The 15,630-nt window shown below is 45.3% G+C and overlaps 1 protein-coding gene and 1 pseudogene across 1 annotated transcript in view; both read left to right on the top strand.

The window, feature by feature from the left end:
- The first annotated feature begins 73 nt into the window (after positions 1–73).
- LOC108318348 lies at positions 74–8,352 on the top strand (annotated as a pseudogene).
- The window catches only part of LOC108318319 (leucine-rich repeat-containing protein 37B-like), a 44,665-nt gene continuing 36,866 nt past the window's right edge, over positions 7,832–15,630 (top strand). The window contains exons 1-5 of the mRNA XM_017549344.2: positions 7,832–8,740; positions 8,972–9,240; positions 10,747–10,869; positions 11,227–11,906; positions 13,797–13,868. Of these exons, the coding sequence (XP_017404833.2) occupies positions 7,945–8,740; positions 8,972–9,240; positions 10,747–10,869; positions 11,227–11,906; positions 13,797–13,868 (1,940 nt within the window). The 5' untranslated portion in view covers positions 7,832–7,944. The remainder of the gene's footprint in view (positions 8,741–8,971; positions 9,241–10,746; positions 10,870–11,226; positions 11,907–13,796; positions 13,869–15,630) is intronic.

Consider the following 15,630-nt stretch of genomic DNA (forward strand, 5'->3'; position numbering starts at 1 on the left):
CCGCGGGCGTGCCTCGCGCAGGCGCATAGCAGCACAGTGCTGCGCGGCCGTTAGGCGCGCGCCGTGAAGCAGGATGGCGGAGCTGGTGCGCTGTGCGGTTCCCACAGAGGGTGACAGAACCTCGCTAGTGTGAGAGCTGAGCTCCGGACCCACAGTCGAGGCTTTACTTGGGAGCTGGGGCCAGGGTGGAGGGAGGGATGGAGAAAGCCGCCCTCCCGCTGACTGGGAGCCCCGGAGTCCTGCCTCAGCACCTCACCTGCCTCACCCTCCGCTGAAGGACTGAATTCCAGAGGGGACCCCAGCTGACAGCTACCCGCAGCCGATTTTAGAGTCCAGAGAGGCACTGCTCCACAGTAAGCACATTTTACCTTCCAGTGCTTCTTAAAGTTTAGGATTTTATTTAAAGTTTAGGATTTTAAGAGGAAAACTTGTGGCCGGGCGCGGTGGCTCACACCTGTAATCCCAGCACTTTGGGAGGTTGAGGCGGGCGGATCGCCTGAGGTCAGGCGTTCGAGACCAGCCTGGCCAACATGGCGAAACCCCAACTCTACTAAAAAAAAAAAAAGTACAGAAATCAGCCTGGCAGGGTGGCGCAAGCCTGTGGTCACCGCTACTCGGGAGGCTGAGGCAGGAGAATCGCTTGAACCCGGGAAGCGGTGGTTGCAGTGAGCCGAGATCGCGCCACTGCACTGCAGCCTGGGCACCAGAGCGAGACTCCCTCTCAAAAAGAAAAAAAAAAAAAAGAACACTTGTTCATCAAGTGGGAAGTGTTTTGAATTGCATCCTTTGCAAAGAAGGGTTTGGGGAATATGAGAGCATGAGCGGTTTTGTTTTCTGGGTGTGAGATTTCATGCACTTACTTGGCGTGGGACCCCCCACAAGCATTCTCTGTTCACAGCGTTTTCAAAATTTGACCTTCTGTGTTCAGTCCGGGTCTTCCTAAATGCTGCAGTGGCCCATGCTGGTTTCTATGCCGTCATTAAGTTTTATTCAGCAAGGGCTGCCCACAGAGCCCAAAAGGCATGCGATCAGAAGCAGCTTTTTCAGAAATCTCCAGTCAAGGTGGCTTCAAATATGGACTTCCTGACTCTGCTGGAATGAAGTGCTGAATTCAATAATAGGTTAGCATTTGTCCAGCACTCGTTTCCAGAATATTTTCAGATGCGTTGCCACACTAATCTTCCAGTTCTTTGTTTTTTTTAGATGAAGAAACAAACTCAGGATGTGACTTGCTTCAGGTTCCTGACAAGAAATGGAAGCTTAAGGTTGAACTAAACCTACTGATGCTAAACCCCATGTTATTTTATGCTGGCCCTTTTTAAGAAATGTGTTTGGGCAACATAGTGAGACCCTGTCTTTACAACAACAAAAAAATTAAAGTTAAGACTGGGCACGGTGGCTCACGCCTGTAATCCTGGCACTTTCGGAAGCCAAGGCGGGAGGATCACTTGAGATCAGGAGTTCAAGACCAGACTGGCCAACATGGTGAAACCCCATCTCTACTAAAAATACAAAAATTAGCCAGGTGTGGTGGTGCACGCCTGTAATTCCAGCTACTTGGGAATCTGAGGCAGGAGAATTGCTTGAGCCCAAGAGGTGGAGGTTGCAGTGACCAAGATTGTGTAGGAGAATTGCTTGAGCCTAGGAGGAGGCGAGATTGTGCCACTGCACTCCAGCCTAGGCAACAGAGTGAGACTTCATCAGAGAGAAAGTGAGAGAGAGGAAGGAAGGAGGGAGGGAGGGAGGAAGGTGAATAAAGGGAAGCAAGGAAAGGAAAGAAGGGGAAGGAAGGGAGGGAAGGAAGAAAGGGGCAAAAGGAGAAGGAAAGAAAGGAAGGAAGGAAAAAAAATCAGCATCTCAGCTATTTGGGAGGTTGAGGTGGGAGGATTACTTGAGCCCAGGAGTTTGAGGCTGGAGTGAGCTATGATTGCATCACTGCACTTTAGCAACAGAATGAAACCCATCTCTAAAAAATGAATGAATGTCATCAGCCCTATTCTGTCAAAAATTAAAAAAAAAGAATGAATGAATGAAATCTTCACCAGAAGAGTTCTGCTTGTGTTTACTTTCTAAATTTTTTTAGAGACAGAGTATCCCTGTGTTGCCTAGGTCTCTAAATCCTGACCTCAAGCAATCTTCCTGCCTCAGCCTCTTAAGTAGCTAGATAATACAAGTCACCATGCCCAGCCAGCTAGATTTCCTTTTTTTTTTTTTTTTCAGACAGAGTCTCTGTCTCTGTTGCCCAGGCTGGAGTGCAGTGGTATGATCTTGGCTCACTGCAACCTCTGCCTCCCTGGTTCAAGAGATTCTCCTGCCTCAGCCTCCTGAGTAGCTGGGACTACAGGCACACACCACCATGCCTGGCTAATTTTTGTATTTTTGTAGAGATGGAGTTTCACCTTGTTGGCCAGACTGGTCTCGAACTCCTGACCTCAAGTGATCCACCCACCTCAGCCCCCCAAAGTGCTGAGACTACAAGTGTGAGCCACCATACCCAGCCATATATTTACTTTTATGTGAATTTAACATGTGTGGTTGTGACCAGCTGTTCTGCCAGCTGCTACATAAAGGAGACTGTATCATCATCATCATGATGCACATCATCACTTACAAACTGGCTGTTTGGAACTCCCTTCAGTTCTCAGAGGTTGGGAACATTATTTAAGCGGCCTTCTAGAAATCCTATTCCATACTAACATGCTAACCAATTTTACTTTCCCGGAACTACAGAGTGGTATCTCATTGTATGCCTCAGTTCAATCACCTTTCCCTTTTCAAGGACCATTTCAATTCCTGATTGCTTACTTGGTCTGACTGCTTCCTGCTAATCTTGCTGCCTATTCTTGTCTGTATTCCATTCCTCATTAATTTAACCTTGATCAAACCTAAGAACTCTGCTTAGTAATGACCCGGGTATACTAACTCCATTTCTATAACCTGTTCAACACCCTCTTCAATCCTGGTTCTACTTCCTGTGACTGAAATGATCACCTGTGAGATATTTAACTCTTGGACAATGATCTGTTTCTAACCTGTGACCATTTCACATAACCACTCAAATATTGTAAAGGTATGGTAAAGATTATGAAACAGTTACTTGGCATCATTTTGTAAGTAATGAGTTTTTAGTGCACCCTGGACATTGAGACCATTTCATAAGCTTTAGGTTTTGAGAATTTCACAGCACAATTTCATCACTGATAGAGTAATGAAGGAAATGTTCTACAAATCAATAGATAGGTGAGAGGAGAAGGTATTCCTATTAGATTTATTTATTTACTGAACATAGAGCCTTGGGTTACTATTTGATCTCCCCTGTTATCTAGTTTAAGTGTTATTTCCTCCCTCCCTCTCTCTCTCTTTGTCTCTCTCTGTCTCTCTCTCTCTCTCTCTCTCTGTTGCCAGAGGAGTTTCGCTTCTGTTGCCCATGCTGGAGTGCAATGGCCTGGTCTCGGCTCACTGCAACTTCCGCCTCCTGTGTTCAAGCAATTCTCCCGTCTCAGCCTTCCAAGTAGCTGGGATTACAGGTGCCCATCACCACAACAAGCTAATTTTTGTATTTTTAGTAGAGACAGGGTTTCACCACGTTGGTCAGGCTGGTCTCAAACTCCTGACCTAAGGCAATCCGCCCACCTCAGCCTCCCAAAATGCTGGGATTACAGGTGAGAGCCACAGCGCCCAGCCTAAGTGTTCTTTTCTACTTAAGCACATATACCTAGTTCCTGTCTTTTGCTTTTCGTAAATATAGAAAAAAGAATAATGTTTTAAAATAAAATCTAGGAAAGACTTAAGGCACCTAAGAGGGTTTTGTGGGTTTTTGTTTTTTGTTCATTTGTTTTTTCAGTGAAATGAAGGGAGATGGTTGCCAGCAAGAACTGTGGCAAGGCTATCCAAGGTGACAACTGTCTGTACCACCCAGGGCTTCAGAGTCCTTCTGAAGTTTCCTGATTGTCCAGAAAAGCTCCACCGTGACTCATGATACAGGCTGGTCTCCCCTGTAGCACTCAACATTTAAAAATTAGTCTTCATTTCTCCTTCCCAACAAGCATTTCTCCTTCTCTTCAGTTGGAGAAAGTAATTTCAATTTTTACTTATTCATTGTTTTATTAATTCACTCAATCAACAGGTCATCTATCATCTATTATATGCCAAGAACTGTGCTTGGTTCTGGGAATGAAAAAAGATCACGATATGGTTTCCTCTCACACTTATGGAGCTTATAAACCAGCGATAGAGGAAGGTGCATAAACAAATCAATAAAGAATTAACTTTACTGTTAATTCTTATTAATTTCTAATATAGTAAAGTTGACTTTATTTGTATCATTTGAATTTCATGAATATAATCATATATTACACTTTAAAAAATAAAAAAGACATATAAGAAAGAACTGGTGATGTAAGAAATCCACAGAAATGTGTAAAATATTTCAAGAATTGGCACTCAGTAGATATTCGTATTCTCAAAGAAGCTTATAAATGCAGGTGAACCTCTAGTTGTTTTAGTTGCTTGTAAAATTTACAGAGGTATGTGTGTTTCCTCTTTAAACAGGGGTTTAAACTTGGGGAGGGGGATGGATGGTGGGTTCATCTGTTCTTCAAGTTATATTCTCAAGCAGGAGCTACTGAATGGGAAAACTAAAATAATTTCTTTTTTTGCACAGTTGGTATTGATAAATCTCAGATGTATCCAGAATGAAACATCTGGCAGGTTGTGATATTTACAGGTCTATCTCTTGTGACTTTAGGGTTTGTCTTGGCACCAGACATAAAAGGCAGTTCAACATCAGGCCCTCCTTGCCCTAAACAACTCCTGGAGCCAAGAACTGGCGATTTGCTACTTTGGTTTCAATGGACGGTCAGAAAGGATCATCAGGGTAAACCTTGTAGATTTTCTTTCACTAACCACACTCTCCTTTCAACATTGAAATTCTAGACTTTAAACAGAAGTATTGAACTGGGTTATAGGGAGGAGATACGAGAGGCCTCCTCTCATTGGGGATAAGTAGACATGTCTGAATTGGCCTGCTACCTAAAATTAATAATCTCAATCACTTGGATGGTGGTATTCATAATTTTCTCCACTGTTTGTGTGGCATATAATTAAAAAATGGTTGTCTGTATCTAGCAATTTATTTGCAAATCTTACTTTATTTTGAAGCCATAGGATACCTCAACTGTTAGTTTGAGTGACTAGAGTTTAGTTTTTATTTCTCATAACAAAACAGTTTGAAGCCTACATTAATATCCTTGGAAGAAACTTACATTAAAAATCCTAACAGCTTCAGGAGTTTTCTCACCTTTAAGAAGGGGAGGCCGGGCGCAGTGGCTCAAGCCTGTAATCCCAGCACTTTGGGAGGCCGAGGCGGGTGGATCATGAGGTCAGGAGATCGAGACCATCCTGGTCAACATGGTGAAACCCCGTCTCTACTAAAAATACAAAAAATTAGCTGGGCATGGTGGCACGGCACGGGACTGTAATCCCAGCTACTCAGGAGGCTGAGGCAGGAGAATTGCCTGAACCCAGGAGGCGGAGGTTGCTGTGACCCGAGATCGAGCCATTGCACTCCAGCCTGGGTAACAAGAGCGAAACTCCGTCTCAAAAAAAAAAAAAAAGGGGGAAAATGAACATACCATCATGCCACTTCCGAAGCAAAGCCTGAAATTCTCTGCTTTAGAGGTGGTAGTGCCATTCTATGATTGCAGGAGTCTGGCCTTAACTTGGTGGAGGAACCTGTGGATAAGGTGGAGGAAGGTCTGTTTTCATTGAGGGTGGAGGAGGGTAAGTAGTTGAAATGGAAAGGATCTCTCTTTTCTTTCTAAAACTCATCTTTTCAAATACATATCAAGCCCTTCCCTCTGTGAGCTACTGAAGTCCTGGGCAGTTTTTCTGTCTTGCAACATAGATAGGTTTTTACCTGACAGAGGCTTTACATTTAAAATCGCACAGTGGACTTCCTGCCAAGAAGCTTAGGAGGAAGAAGGAAGTAATGTTTTTCCAGTTTTTGGTTAAGAACTTGCATTGTACTAAAATAGTACTCGAAATATATATCTCTTGTAGCCTTCAGTTATCCCAGCAAAATCATCTAAAGATTTATTTATCTATACTCTGGTTTCTTTTCAAATAGTATAAATATTTCGCTTTTTACTAAAGATTTATTTATCTATTTATTCTTAGTATTTTTTAGAGACAGTGTCCTACTCTGTTGCCCAGGCTAGAGTGCAATAGCATGATCATAGCTCACTGTAACCTCAAACTCCTAGGCTCAAGGGATCCTCCCACCTCAGCCTCCTGAGTAGCCAGGACTACAGGCATGTACCACCACACATGGCTAATTACTTTTTCTAGAGATGGGGTCTTGCTGTGTTGTCCTGCCTGGTCTCAAACTCCTGGCCACAAGTGATCCTCTTGCCTCAGGATCCCAAGGTGCTGGGTTTATAGGCATGAGTCACTTACCATGCCAGGTCATCATCTAAAGATTTCCATAAACTTGTGTAAAGATTCAGTCCTTTTTTTACTCATAGAAGGGCTTGAGCAGAAAAAGAGTCTGATACAGATATCTAGAAAGGGTAGATTTTTTTCTAGTATTCATGGCCCTCAGACTTAGGGTTTGAAGTCGGAAGCCGGGCTGTAGGCTAATGGAGTGGAGTAGGCTCCCATGGGTGATGCCCAGAGAGCCAGACTATCTGTACCAAACTTTTTTGGTTTTTTTTAGACAGTCTCGCTCTGTCACCCAGGCTGGAGTGCACTGGTGTGATCTCGGCTCACTGCAACCTCCACCTCCTGGGTTCAAGCAATTCTCCTGCCTCTTGCCCACCACTACACCCATTTTTTTTCTTTTGTATTTTTAGTAGAGACAGAGTTTTGCCCTGTTGCCCAGGCTGATCTCAAACTCCTGACCTCAAATGATCTGCCCATCTTGGCCTCCCAAAGTACTGGGATTACAGATGTGAGCCACGGTGCCTGGCCCCACTTCAATTTTTAAAACCATCACTATGCACCATATGCCTATGCTAGGCACTGGAATAAGATGAAGCACCTTCTTGGAGTTTACACACTGGTAATTGTGCCAGTCAGTCAGTAATAAGATAGGTAAGAATGGCTGTGGGGGAAGTCAGCTGGGTTCTAGTTTACAGTCGCATTTCAGGAACTTATTTAACATGCTGACTTAACAACATAAGCCTCCTCTCCATGTGTGCACACAGGGTAGACCTCTGAAGGGTGGCACTGTAACTTCTAGGGTAATGTAAGTCAAGGCAGGATGACAGTTCAGCCTCCTCCCAGGCTAGTGCAAAGGGCTCTTCACTGGGATTGAAGCCTTCTCTCCCAGACTGAATTCCCCACCCCCAACAGCCCTCCTACAGAAAATTTGGAGTCCTTGCTTATTCCCTGGCGGCCCCTACCCAATAGGGTCGTGAATCAATTATCAAACATGCAACAAAAGATATAGAAAGTTTAGCGAAAATGGCAACATTTTGGAAAAATGACTGTAATGTGCGTTCTGCCTGCCACCCTAACTGGCACACATTTTGCAGGTCACTTGCGCTCCCTGGAAGGAGTATTCTCAGATTTCACATTGGAGGAGGAAGAGTTCAGGCTGCCAGAACTGGGCTAGTGCTTCTGAATATCCTGAGGCAAGGTCCTGTAACTTCCCTGGGAAGCTCTGCGGTGCCCCCGCCCCACTCCACCCCACCCCACCCCACCCCACCCCACCAGGCTGCTGGAGTCCTGGAACCCACCCGGGTCTGCGGCCCAAATCCTTCCTAGCTAAGGGGAGGGGGGGGGGGGGGGGGGGTCTTGGGTGGGTTTGTGACGTAAGATCGCCCTGGTGACATGGAGCAGATCTGGACCCGAGTCTAATAAAGGTAGTGTAAATAAAGATGTCATAAAGGACGGGGCGGGGCGCGTGCTTGTCAGGGACGCCAGCCTCTAGGGGCTGCCAGAATGGTTCCTGCTCAATGCGCGGCGCCAGTGCTTATCATGTCCCGCCTACGTCTCTGGGCCCCATGGCCCCTCCTCACGTGGCAACTATTGTGGCTACTAGTCCAGGAGTCTCAGCCTCTGGAGAGGGTCAAGGACCCACTCCAGCTGACCTCTAACCCCCTGGGGCCGACTGAGCCCTGGTCTTCCGGCTCCTCCAATCTCCCATGGGAATCTCTCCATGCGCTTACTCCCTCGGCGGACGCGGGGGGCTTTGATTACCTGGGGTCCTCTGCTTCCTCCAAGAGGTCAGCCCCGCCCCAGGAATCGACTGAGAATTTGGTTCCATTCCTGGACACAGATTCAGATGGAGAGCTGCCCCCGGGGCCCGAGCACTTCTCGTCTGCACACCCGGATCTGAATGACAAGCTGACTCAGCAAGAAAGGCTCCCACAGGTGGGTCCAATGCTCGGCTGGGATCAGAACCAGACCCTAGTTCAGCCTGGCCACCTCGAAAGTAAGGTTCAAACTGCAGAGCTAGATCAGGCTGCAGATCATCAGGCAGATGAAATACTTGTTCCACCTCTAGACAGTCAGGATTCCAAAGCAACAGAGTTTATAGTTTCTCCCAAGGACCTGAAGAAAGATTTAGCTCAGCATTGGAGCCTTGCTAAGGCTGTGAGAATTCCACATCGATTTGTATCAAAACCTCAGCATCAGAAACAAACTTTGCAGGATGAGTATTTAGATTCAAGTATGGATATGCTGTATCCCGGCAGCCTGCCTTCAGACCTCCAGGTGAACTCAGATGAGCCTCCAGGGCCCCGTGAGCAAGTTGGACTGTCTCAATTCCATCTAGAGCCTGAAACTCAAAATCCAGAGACCCTTGAAGAGATCCAGTCCTCTTCACGCCAGCAAGAAGCCCCAGCTCGGCTTCCACAGCTCCCTGAGGAGGTGGAACCTTCTTCAACCCAGCAGGAGCCCCCAACCCAGCCTCTAGAGGAGGTAGAACCTTCTGCAACCCAACAGGAGGCCCCAACTGAGCCTCCAGGTCCTCCTATGGAGCCTGAACTTTCCCTCAGTGAACAGGAGCAGCCAGCTCAGCCTTCTGAATCTTCTGGGGAGCTTGAACCTTCTCAGACCCAGGAGGAGACCCCAGCTCAGCCTCCAGAAGAGATGGAACCTTCTGCTATACAAGAGGAGACCCCAACTGAGCCTCCAGGTCCTCCTATGGAGCCTGAACTTTCCCCAAGTGAGCAGGAGCAGCCAGCTCAGCCTTCTGAGTCTTCTGGGGAGCTTGAATCTTCTCCAGCCCAGCAGGAGACCCCAGCTCAGCCTCCAGAACATCACGAAGTAACAGTTTTACCTGCAGGTCACTATCAAGCTCAGCATTCAGATTTGCCCAGTGTCACTGTTAAGCCTCCAGATGTGCAGCTCACCATAGCAACAGAGCCTACTGCAGAGATGGGAACTTCTCCAATCCACCAGGAGGCTATAGCTCAGCTCTCAGGGCCAGTTAAGGATGTAGAACCTTCCGCCACCCAGCACGGGGGCCCACCTCTGCTTCCAGAGTCATTGGAAGAGGTTGGACCTTTGCCAATTCAACAGGAGACTTCAGTTCAGTCTCCAGAACCTATTAAGAATGAGAACCCCTCTCCAACCCAGGAGGAGGCTGCAGCTGAGCATCCACAGACCCCTGTGGAGGTTGAGTCTCCTCTAATCCAGCATGAGGCCCCAGCTCTGACTCCACAGCTCCCTAATGAAGTTGTAGCTCAACCTCCAGAGCATCATGAGGTACCAGTTTCTCCTCTAAGTCATGACCAAGTTCAGCCTCCAACATTGCACAATGTCACTGTTAAACCTGTGGATCACATGGTTACAGTGACTCCAGATCTCACTAATCAGGTTGAAATTTTAACCCAACAGGGGGTCCCAGCTCAGTCCTTAATGTCCCCTAAGCAGTTTCAACATTTGAAAGACCAGCAAGAGATTATCATTCAGCAGCTAAATACCCCTGAAAATGATGAACTTCCTCCAGTCCATCAAGAGCCCACAACTCAGCCTCCAACTCAGCTCAGTCCATTGAGTAATGAGATGGTATTTTCACCTCTAGATCTGTCTCCAGTATTCAGAAGTAATTCACCTTTGTCTAATACCACAGTTAAAAATGTGGATCTGGAGCTTACCATACCTACAGCAGTCACTGTAGATATAGAGGTCAAACCAATTCCAGTACAGCAGGACAATCTTCCTATTCCCACTGAGCAGGCAGACTTTTCTCTAGTCCAGCCTGATCTCCGTTCCCCACCTTTGCATTCCCCTGAAAAGATTGAATCTCCAGTCCAGCAGGAGGCCACAGCTCAGACTCCAGATTCCCCTAAGGAGGTAGAACCTTCTCCAGTCTGGCAAGAGTTACCAGCTGAGCCACCATTGCCCCTTAAGGAGGTTGAACCATCTGCAACCCAGCGGGAAGCCTCAGGTTATCCTCCGAAGTCCACGAAAGAGATCAGTCCTCCACCACAGCAGGAGATACCAGCTCAGCCATCAGAGCCACTTGGGAAGGTTGAACCATCTCCTGTCCTACAGCAGGCCCCAACTCAGCTTTTGGAGCCACCTAAAGAGGTAGGATCCTCTCCAGTCCAGCAAGCAGTCCCTGCTCCGTCTTCAGAGCCCCCTATGGTGATAGAGCCTTCTCTGACCCAGCAGATGGCCCCATCTTTGCCTCCAGAGTTCCCTCAGGAGGTGGAACCATCTCTAACTCAGCAGGACATTCCAGCTCAGATTCCAGAGCCCCCTCTGGAGACAGAACCTTCTCCACCCCAGCAGGAAGCCACAGTTCAGGCTCTAGAGCCCCCTAAGGAGGTAGAACCTTCAAGCCAGCAGGTGATCCCAGCTCAGGTTCCAGAGCCATCTAAGGAGGTTGCAGCTCAACCTCCAGCTCATTATGAGGTGACATTTCCAACACCAGGTCAGGATCAAAGTCGGCATTCAACATTGCCTAGTGTCACAGTTCAACCTTTGGACCTGGGGCTTACCATCACTCCAGAATCCACGACAGAGATTGAACTTTTTCCAACCATGCAGGAGACCGCAACTCAGCCTCTTAAGAAAGTTGTACCCCAGCTTCCAGTATATCAAGAGGTAATGGTTCCAACACCAGGTCAGGATCAAGCTCAGCATTCAATGTCATCCAGCGTTACAGTTCAACCATTGGACCTGGGACTTACACTAACTCCAGAACCCAGTACAGAAGTTGAACATTCTATACTCCTGAAGAAGACTATTGTTCCTTCAAAGCACCCTAAGGTGACACTTCCACATACAGACCATGTTCAGACTCAGCATTCAAACCTGACTCAACTCACAGTTCAACCTTTAGATCTGGGGCTTACCATCACTCCTGAATCCACTACAGAGGTTGAACCTTCCACAGCCCTGACGACTACAGCTTCTCCTCCAAAACACCCTGAGGTAACACTTCCACCTTCAGACAAGGGTCAGACTCAGCATGCAAACCTGCGTCAAGTCATAGTTCAGTCTCTGGACCTGGAGTTTACCATCACGACAGAACCTACTACCGAGGTAAAACTGTCTCCAACCACGGAGGAGACCTCAACCCATCCTCCAGATCTGGGGCTTGCCATAACTCCAGAACCCACTACAGAGACTGGACATTCTACAGCCCTGGAGAAGACTACAGCTCCTCGTTCAGACGAGATTCAGACTCGGCATCAAAACCTAACTGAAGTCACAGGTCCACCTACTGAACTAGAACCTACTCAGGATTCATTGGTGCAGCCTGAAACTTACGCCCAAAATAAGGCTTTAACTGCACCAGAGGAACAGGCCTCCGCAAGCACCAACATGTGTGACCTCTGTACCTGCAGAGATGAGACGCTGTCGTGTATTGATCTCAGCCCAAAGCAGAAGCTCCGCCACGTGCCTGTGCCAGAGCCCAACACCTACAATGGCACCTTCACTATCTTGTAAGCATCACCTTTCCTCCATTGTCCTCTGTGTCCTGCCTGACATGGCAGGCTTTTCCTGGAGGCCTTCCTGGGCCTTCCTTATCTCCCCAAGCCATACTGACAGCTGACTTTCTGCTTTCACCTTTGCTTGTCCACTCTTCCTTCTCCTCATTCTCCTTTACTGTTAGGCCCCTTCTCCAGTCTTTTACTTTTACTCTAGTGTTTTACCCTTACTCGTTTTCTTATCCATTTTTATTTAGCCTCATCCCATCATTGCTTAACCGCTGCTCTCCTCCCATTTTCACTTCACCCTCTTTACAGCAGCTTGTCCCTCTCCCTGTCTCAGTGATGATGCTCTAAGTGCTTAAGAGTTGATTCTGGAGCCAGGCTGCCTGGGTTTGAGCCCAGGTCTGTCATTTATTAGCTTGGTGACCCAGAGCAAGTTATTCTGCTCTGTGATTCAGTTTCCTCATCTTTATTTATTTATTTTTTATTTTAAAGATGAGGTTTCACCATGTTGGTCAGGCTGGTCTTGAACTCCCGACCTCAGGTGATCCACCCACCTTGGCCTCCAAAGTGCTTGGATTACAGGCGTGAGCCACCATGCCCAGCCCTTCTTCATCTTTAAACTGGAGATTATGCTAGTTACCATTTCACAGGATTGTTGCAAAATTCAGGTGAGTGAATACATGAAATACTTGCATCAGTGCCTAGCATATGTAGGAGTTTTGGTTGTTAACATGATTACTCAGTCCTTTAGTTTTGTCCGGAACTCATCTTTGTCCCTGGCTTTCTATCTGTAGCACTCGTTTTGTGTCCAACCCAGGGCCAAGTCTGCTACCATCTCCAGAACATGAAAATGATAGGAAGGAAGGGAGAGAATAGGCATGAAAAGGGAGGTCTATGTAATTAAGTACTGAAAGATAATGCAGAACATCAGTGCTAGAATTTACCAGAATCTGTGATCCTTGAGGTATGGAGGTCAGGCTACATGGATAAGCTAAAACTTTACTTGGGTCTTAAAGAGTAGCTATAATTTGTTAAATTAAAAAAAAAAAAATGGGAATGTAGTCTAGGCAAAGGCATGGCTACAGGTATGGTTGGAATTTAGTAGACCAATCTCGCTGCACGAATCACATGAGGGAACAATGAAGATATGATTATGTAAAACCTTGATTATCAGCTAGAGGAGTTTGAAAGTTACATAGTGAGATATGGAAAGCCATTGAAAGTTTCCAAGCAAGAGAGATGAAATGATTAAAACAGGAAGATTATTTTATTTTGTTTTTTGCTTTATGTTCAAGTGTAGACATGCAAAGGATTATTTTAGAATCCATATGTAGAGTGCCCTAGAGGAGAAACCTTAATTCAGGAAGACAAATAGAAAGGTCTAGAAAAACCTAAGAGTAAAGTGTGAAGGGGCTAAATCAGATCGGTTGTAATAGAAGTGGAAAGAAAAATCCTAGGATGTTTCAGCAGAGGGCACTGGGCCAAAGCTTTGGTGTTACTTGGCATAGGGTTTCTTTCTTCTTATTTGTTGATAATGATAAGCTTTTGCCCATTTTCTGTTGAATTATTTACCATTTTTATATTGATTTGTAGAATGAGTTATTTAGACACATAAGTGCTTTTGGATAAAATACTTACATTCAAAGTAATTAACTGGCATCATCTGTCTAAGAGATTAGACGGATAGGAAGCTTCGGAGATGCCTCATCATTTGTGCCAGTGGCCCCACGTTATTTCTTGATTAATTGTGCAAACTAGGAAGCTGATAGCTCTGGAAATTAGAAGGTAGGTGTTATTTTCTGCAACTGAATATCCCTGACAAGGTTGCCATGATTCTTTTTCTTATCCTGTTCATTCTTTTCCTACCTATTCAAGGATATAAACTGTGTTTCTTTACAGAAATTTCCAAGGAAACTATATTTCTTACATTGATGGAAAGGTATGGAAGGCATTCCGTTGGACCGAGAAACTGTGAGTATATTCTCTCCAAATATGACAAAAAAACTAACTGCATTGTAAGATCCTTCTTGGTCCAGAATTTTGAGGTCTGTACTTCTGAGAAAAGGTATTTCCCCTCCATACCCCAAATCAACCTCTGTTGATTGCAATCCTATGGTTATTTTAGAATTAAATTTGGTGAACTCTCTTTAAAGTAAGAGGCAATTTAAATTTATTTTTTATCATACAAATAATACATGATTATGTTCCCTTTTTTTCCTCTCTTTTTTTTTTTTCCTCCAGAGACAGGGTCTTACTTTGTTCCACAGGCTGGAATGCAGTGGCACAATCACGGCTCACTGCAGGCTCCACCTCTCAGGCTCAAGAGATTCCCCACCTCAGCCTCCAAAGTATCTGGGACCACAGGTGCATCCCAGCACACCCACCTAATTTTGTATTTTTTGTAGAGACAGGGTCTCCCTATGCTGCTTAGGCTGGTCTCGAACTCCTGGGCTCAACTGATCCTCCCACCTTGGCCTCCCAAAGTGCTGATATTACAGGCATGAGCCACCACCCCCAGCCCATGATTTTATTTTTAATGTATAAAAATGAAATAACAGATATAACAAAAACCCTCCTTGTGCCCTACTCCCTCATCCCTGAGGTAACGCTACCCTGCATTTAGTATATATTCCTCGAGACTTTTTCCCATTGCCTACATACATATTTACATAAAGCAAAATAGATTTGCTGTGTGGTTTTTAATATCTTTTTTCTTTGCATAGTGGTAACATCTTGTAACTTGATTCTTTCACTTCATGATATGCCTTAGATTTCTTTCCTTCCCAGTACTTAGAGGGTTACCCCATTCATTTAAACTCCTGCATAATCCATAGTTTGGATGCATCATAGTTTATTTAATAATTCCCCCATTGATGAATGTTTAGATTACGTTTAGTTTTCTTGTTATGTGCATTGCTGCAATGAAATCCCTGCACATGCTTCTTTGTGAACATAGGAAATTATTCCTGTAGAATAAATATCTAGAAATGGAATTATTGGGTTATGGGGTATTTATGATTATGTAGACATAAAATTGTAATTTCCCTCAAAAATGTTGTGCCAGCTTACTCTGTTGTCAGTAGAATACGACAGCATTGATTTCCCCACACTTTTTCACCACTGGTATTCTCCAACTTTTTATTGATGTTATGGGTGAATAAAAGGGATTCCATCTAAATTTGAATATTTCTGATTACTCATGAATTTAATTAAATACCTTTATATGTTTATTGAACATTCGTGTTTCTTCTCTGAGTTTTCTGTCCTTTGTTCTTTTCCTGTTGAATTGTTTTATCATTTTCTTACTGATTTATGAAGGAATTAGTTTAGACATAAATGATTTTGGAAAAAATGCTTACATTAGAAGTAACTGGCATTTTTCACAAGAGTTTGTGTGTCACATCATTAGTTCAACTTACATTGAACTAATGTAATTATATTATATAGACAAGTCATAAGTGAGTTTTAAATTAAAAATAAAACACATGCTGGGCACAGTGGCTCATGACTGTAATCCCAGCACCTTGGGTGGCCGAGGTGGGTGGATCACCTGAGGTCAGGAGTTTGTGACCAGCCTGGCCAACATGGTGAAACCTCGTCTCTACTAAAAATACAAAAAATCAGCTGGGCATGGTGGCGCGTGCCTGTAATCCCAGCTACTCAGGAGGCTGAGGCAGGAGAATTGCCTGAACCCAGGAGGCGGAGGTTGCGGTGAGCCAAGATCGCGCCATTG

This window comes from Cebus imitator, unplaced genomic scaffold (genome assembly GCF_001604975.1).
Source record: "Cebus imitator isolate Cc_AM_T3 unplaced genomic scaffold, Cebus_imitator-1.0 Scaffold217, whole genome shotgun sequence".
Classification (NCBI taxonomy): domain Eukaryota; kingdom Metazoa; phylum Chordata; class Mammalia; order Primates; family Cebidae; genus Cebus; species Cebus imitator.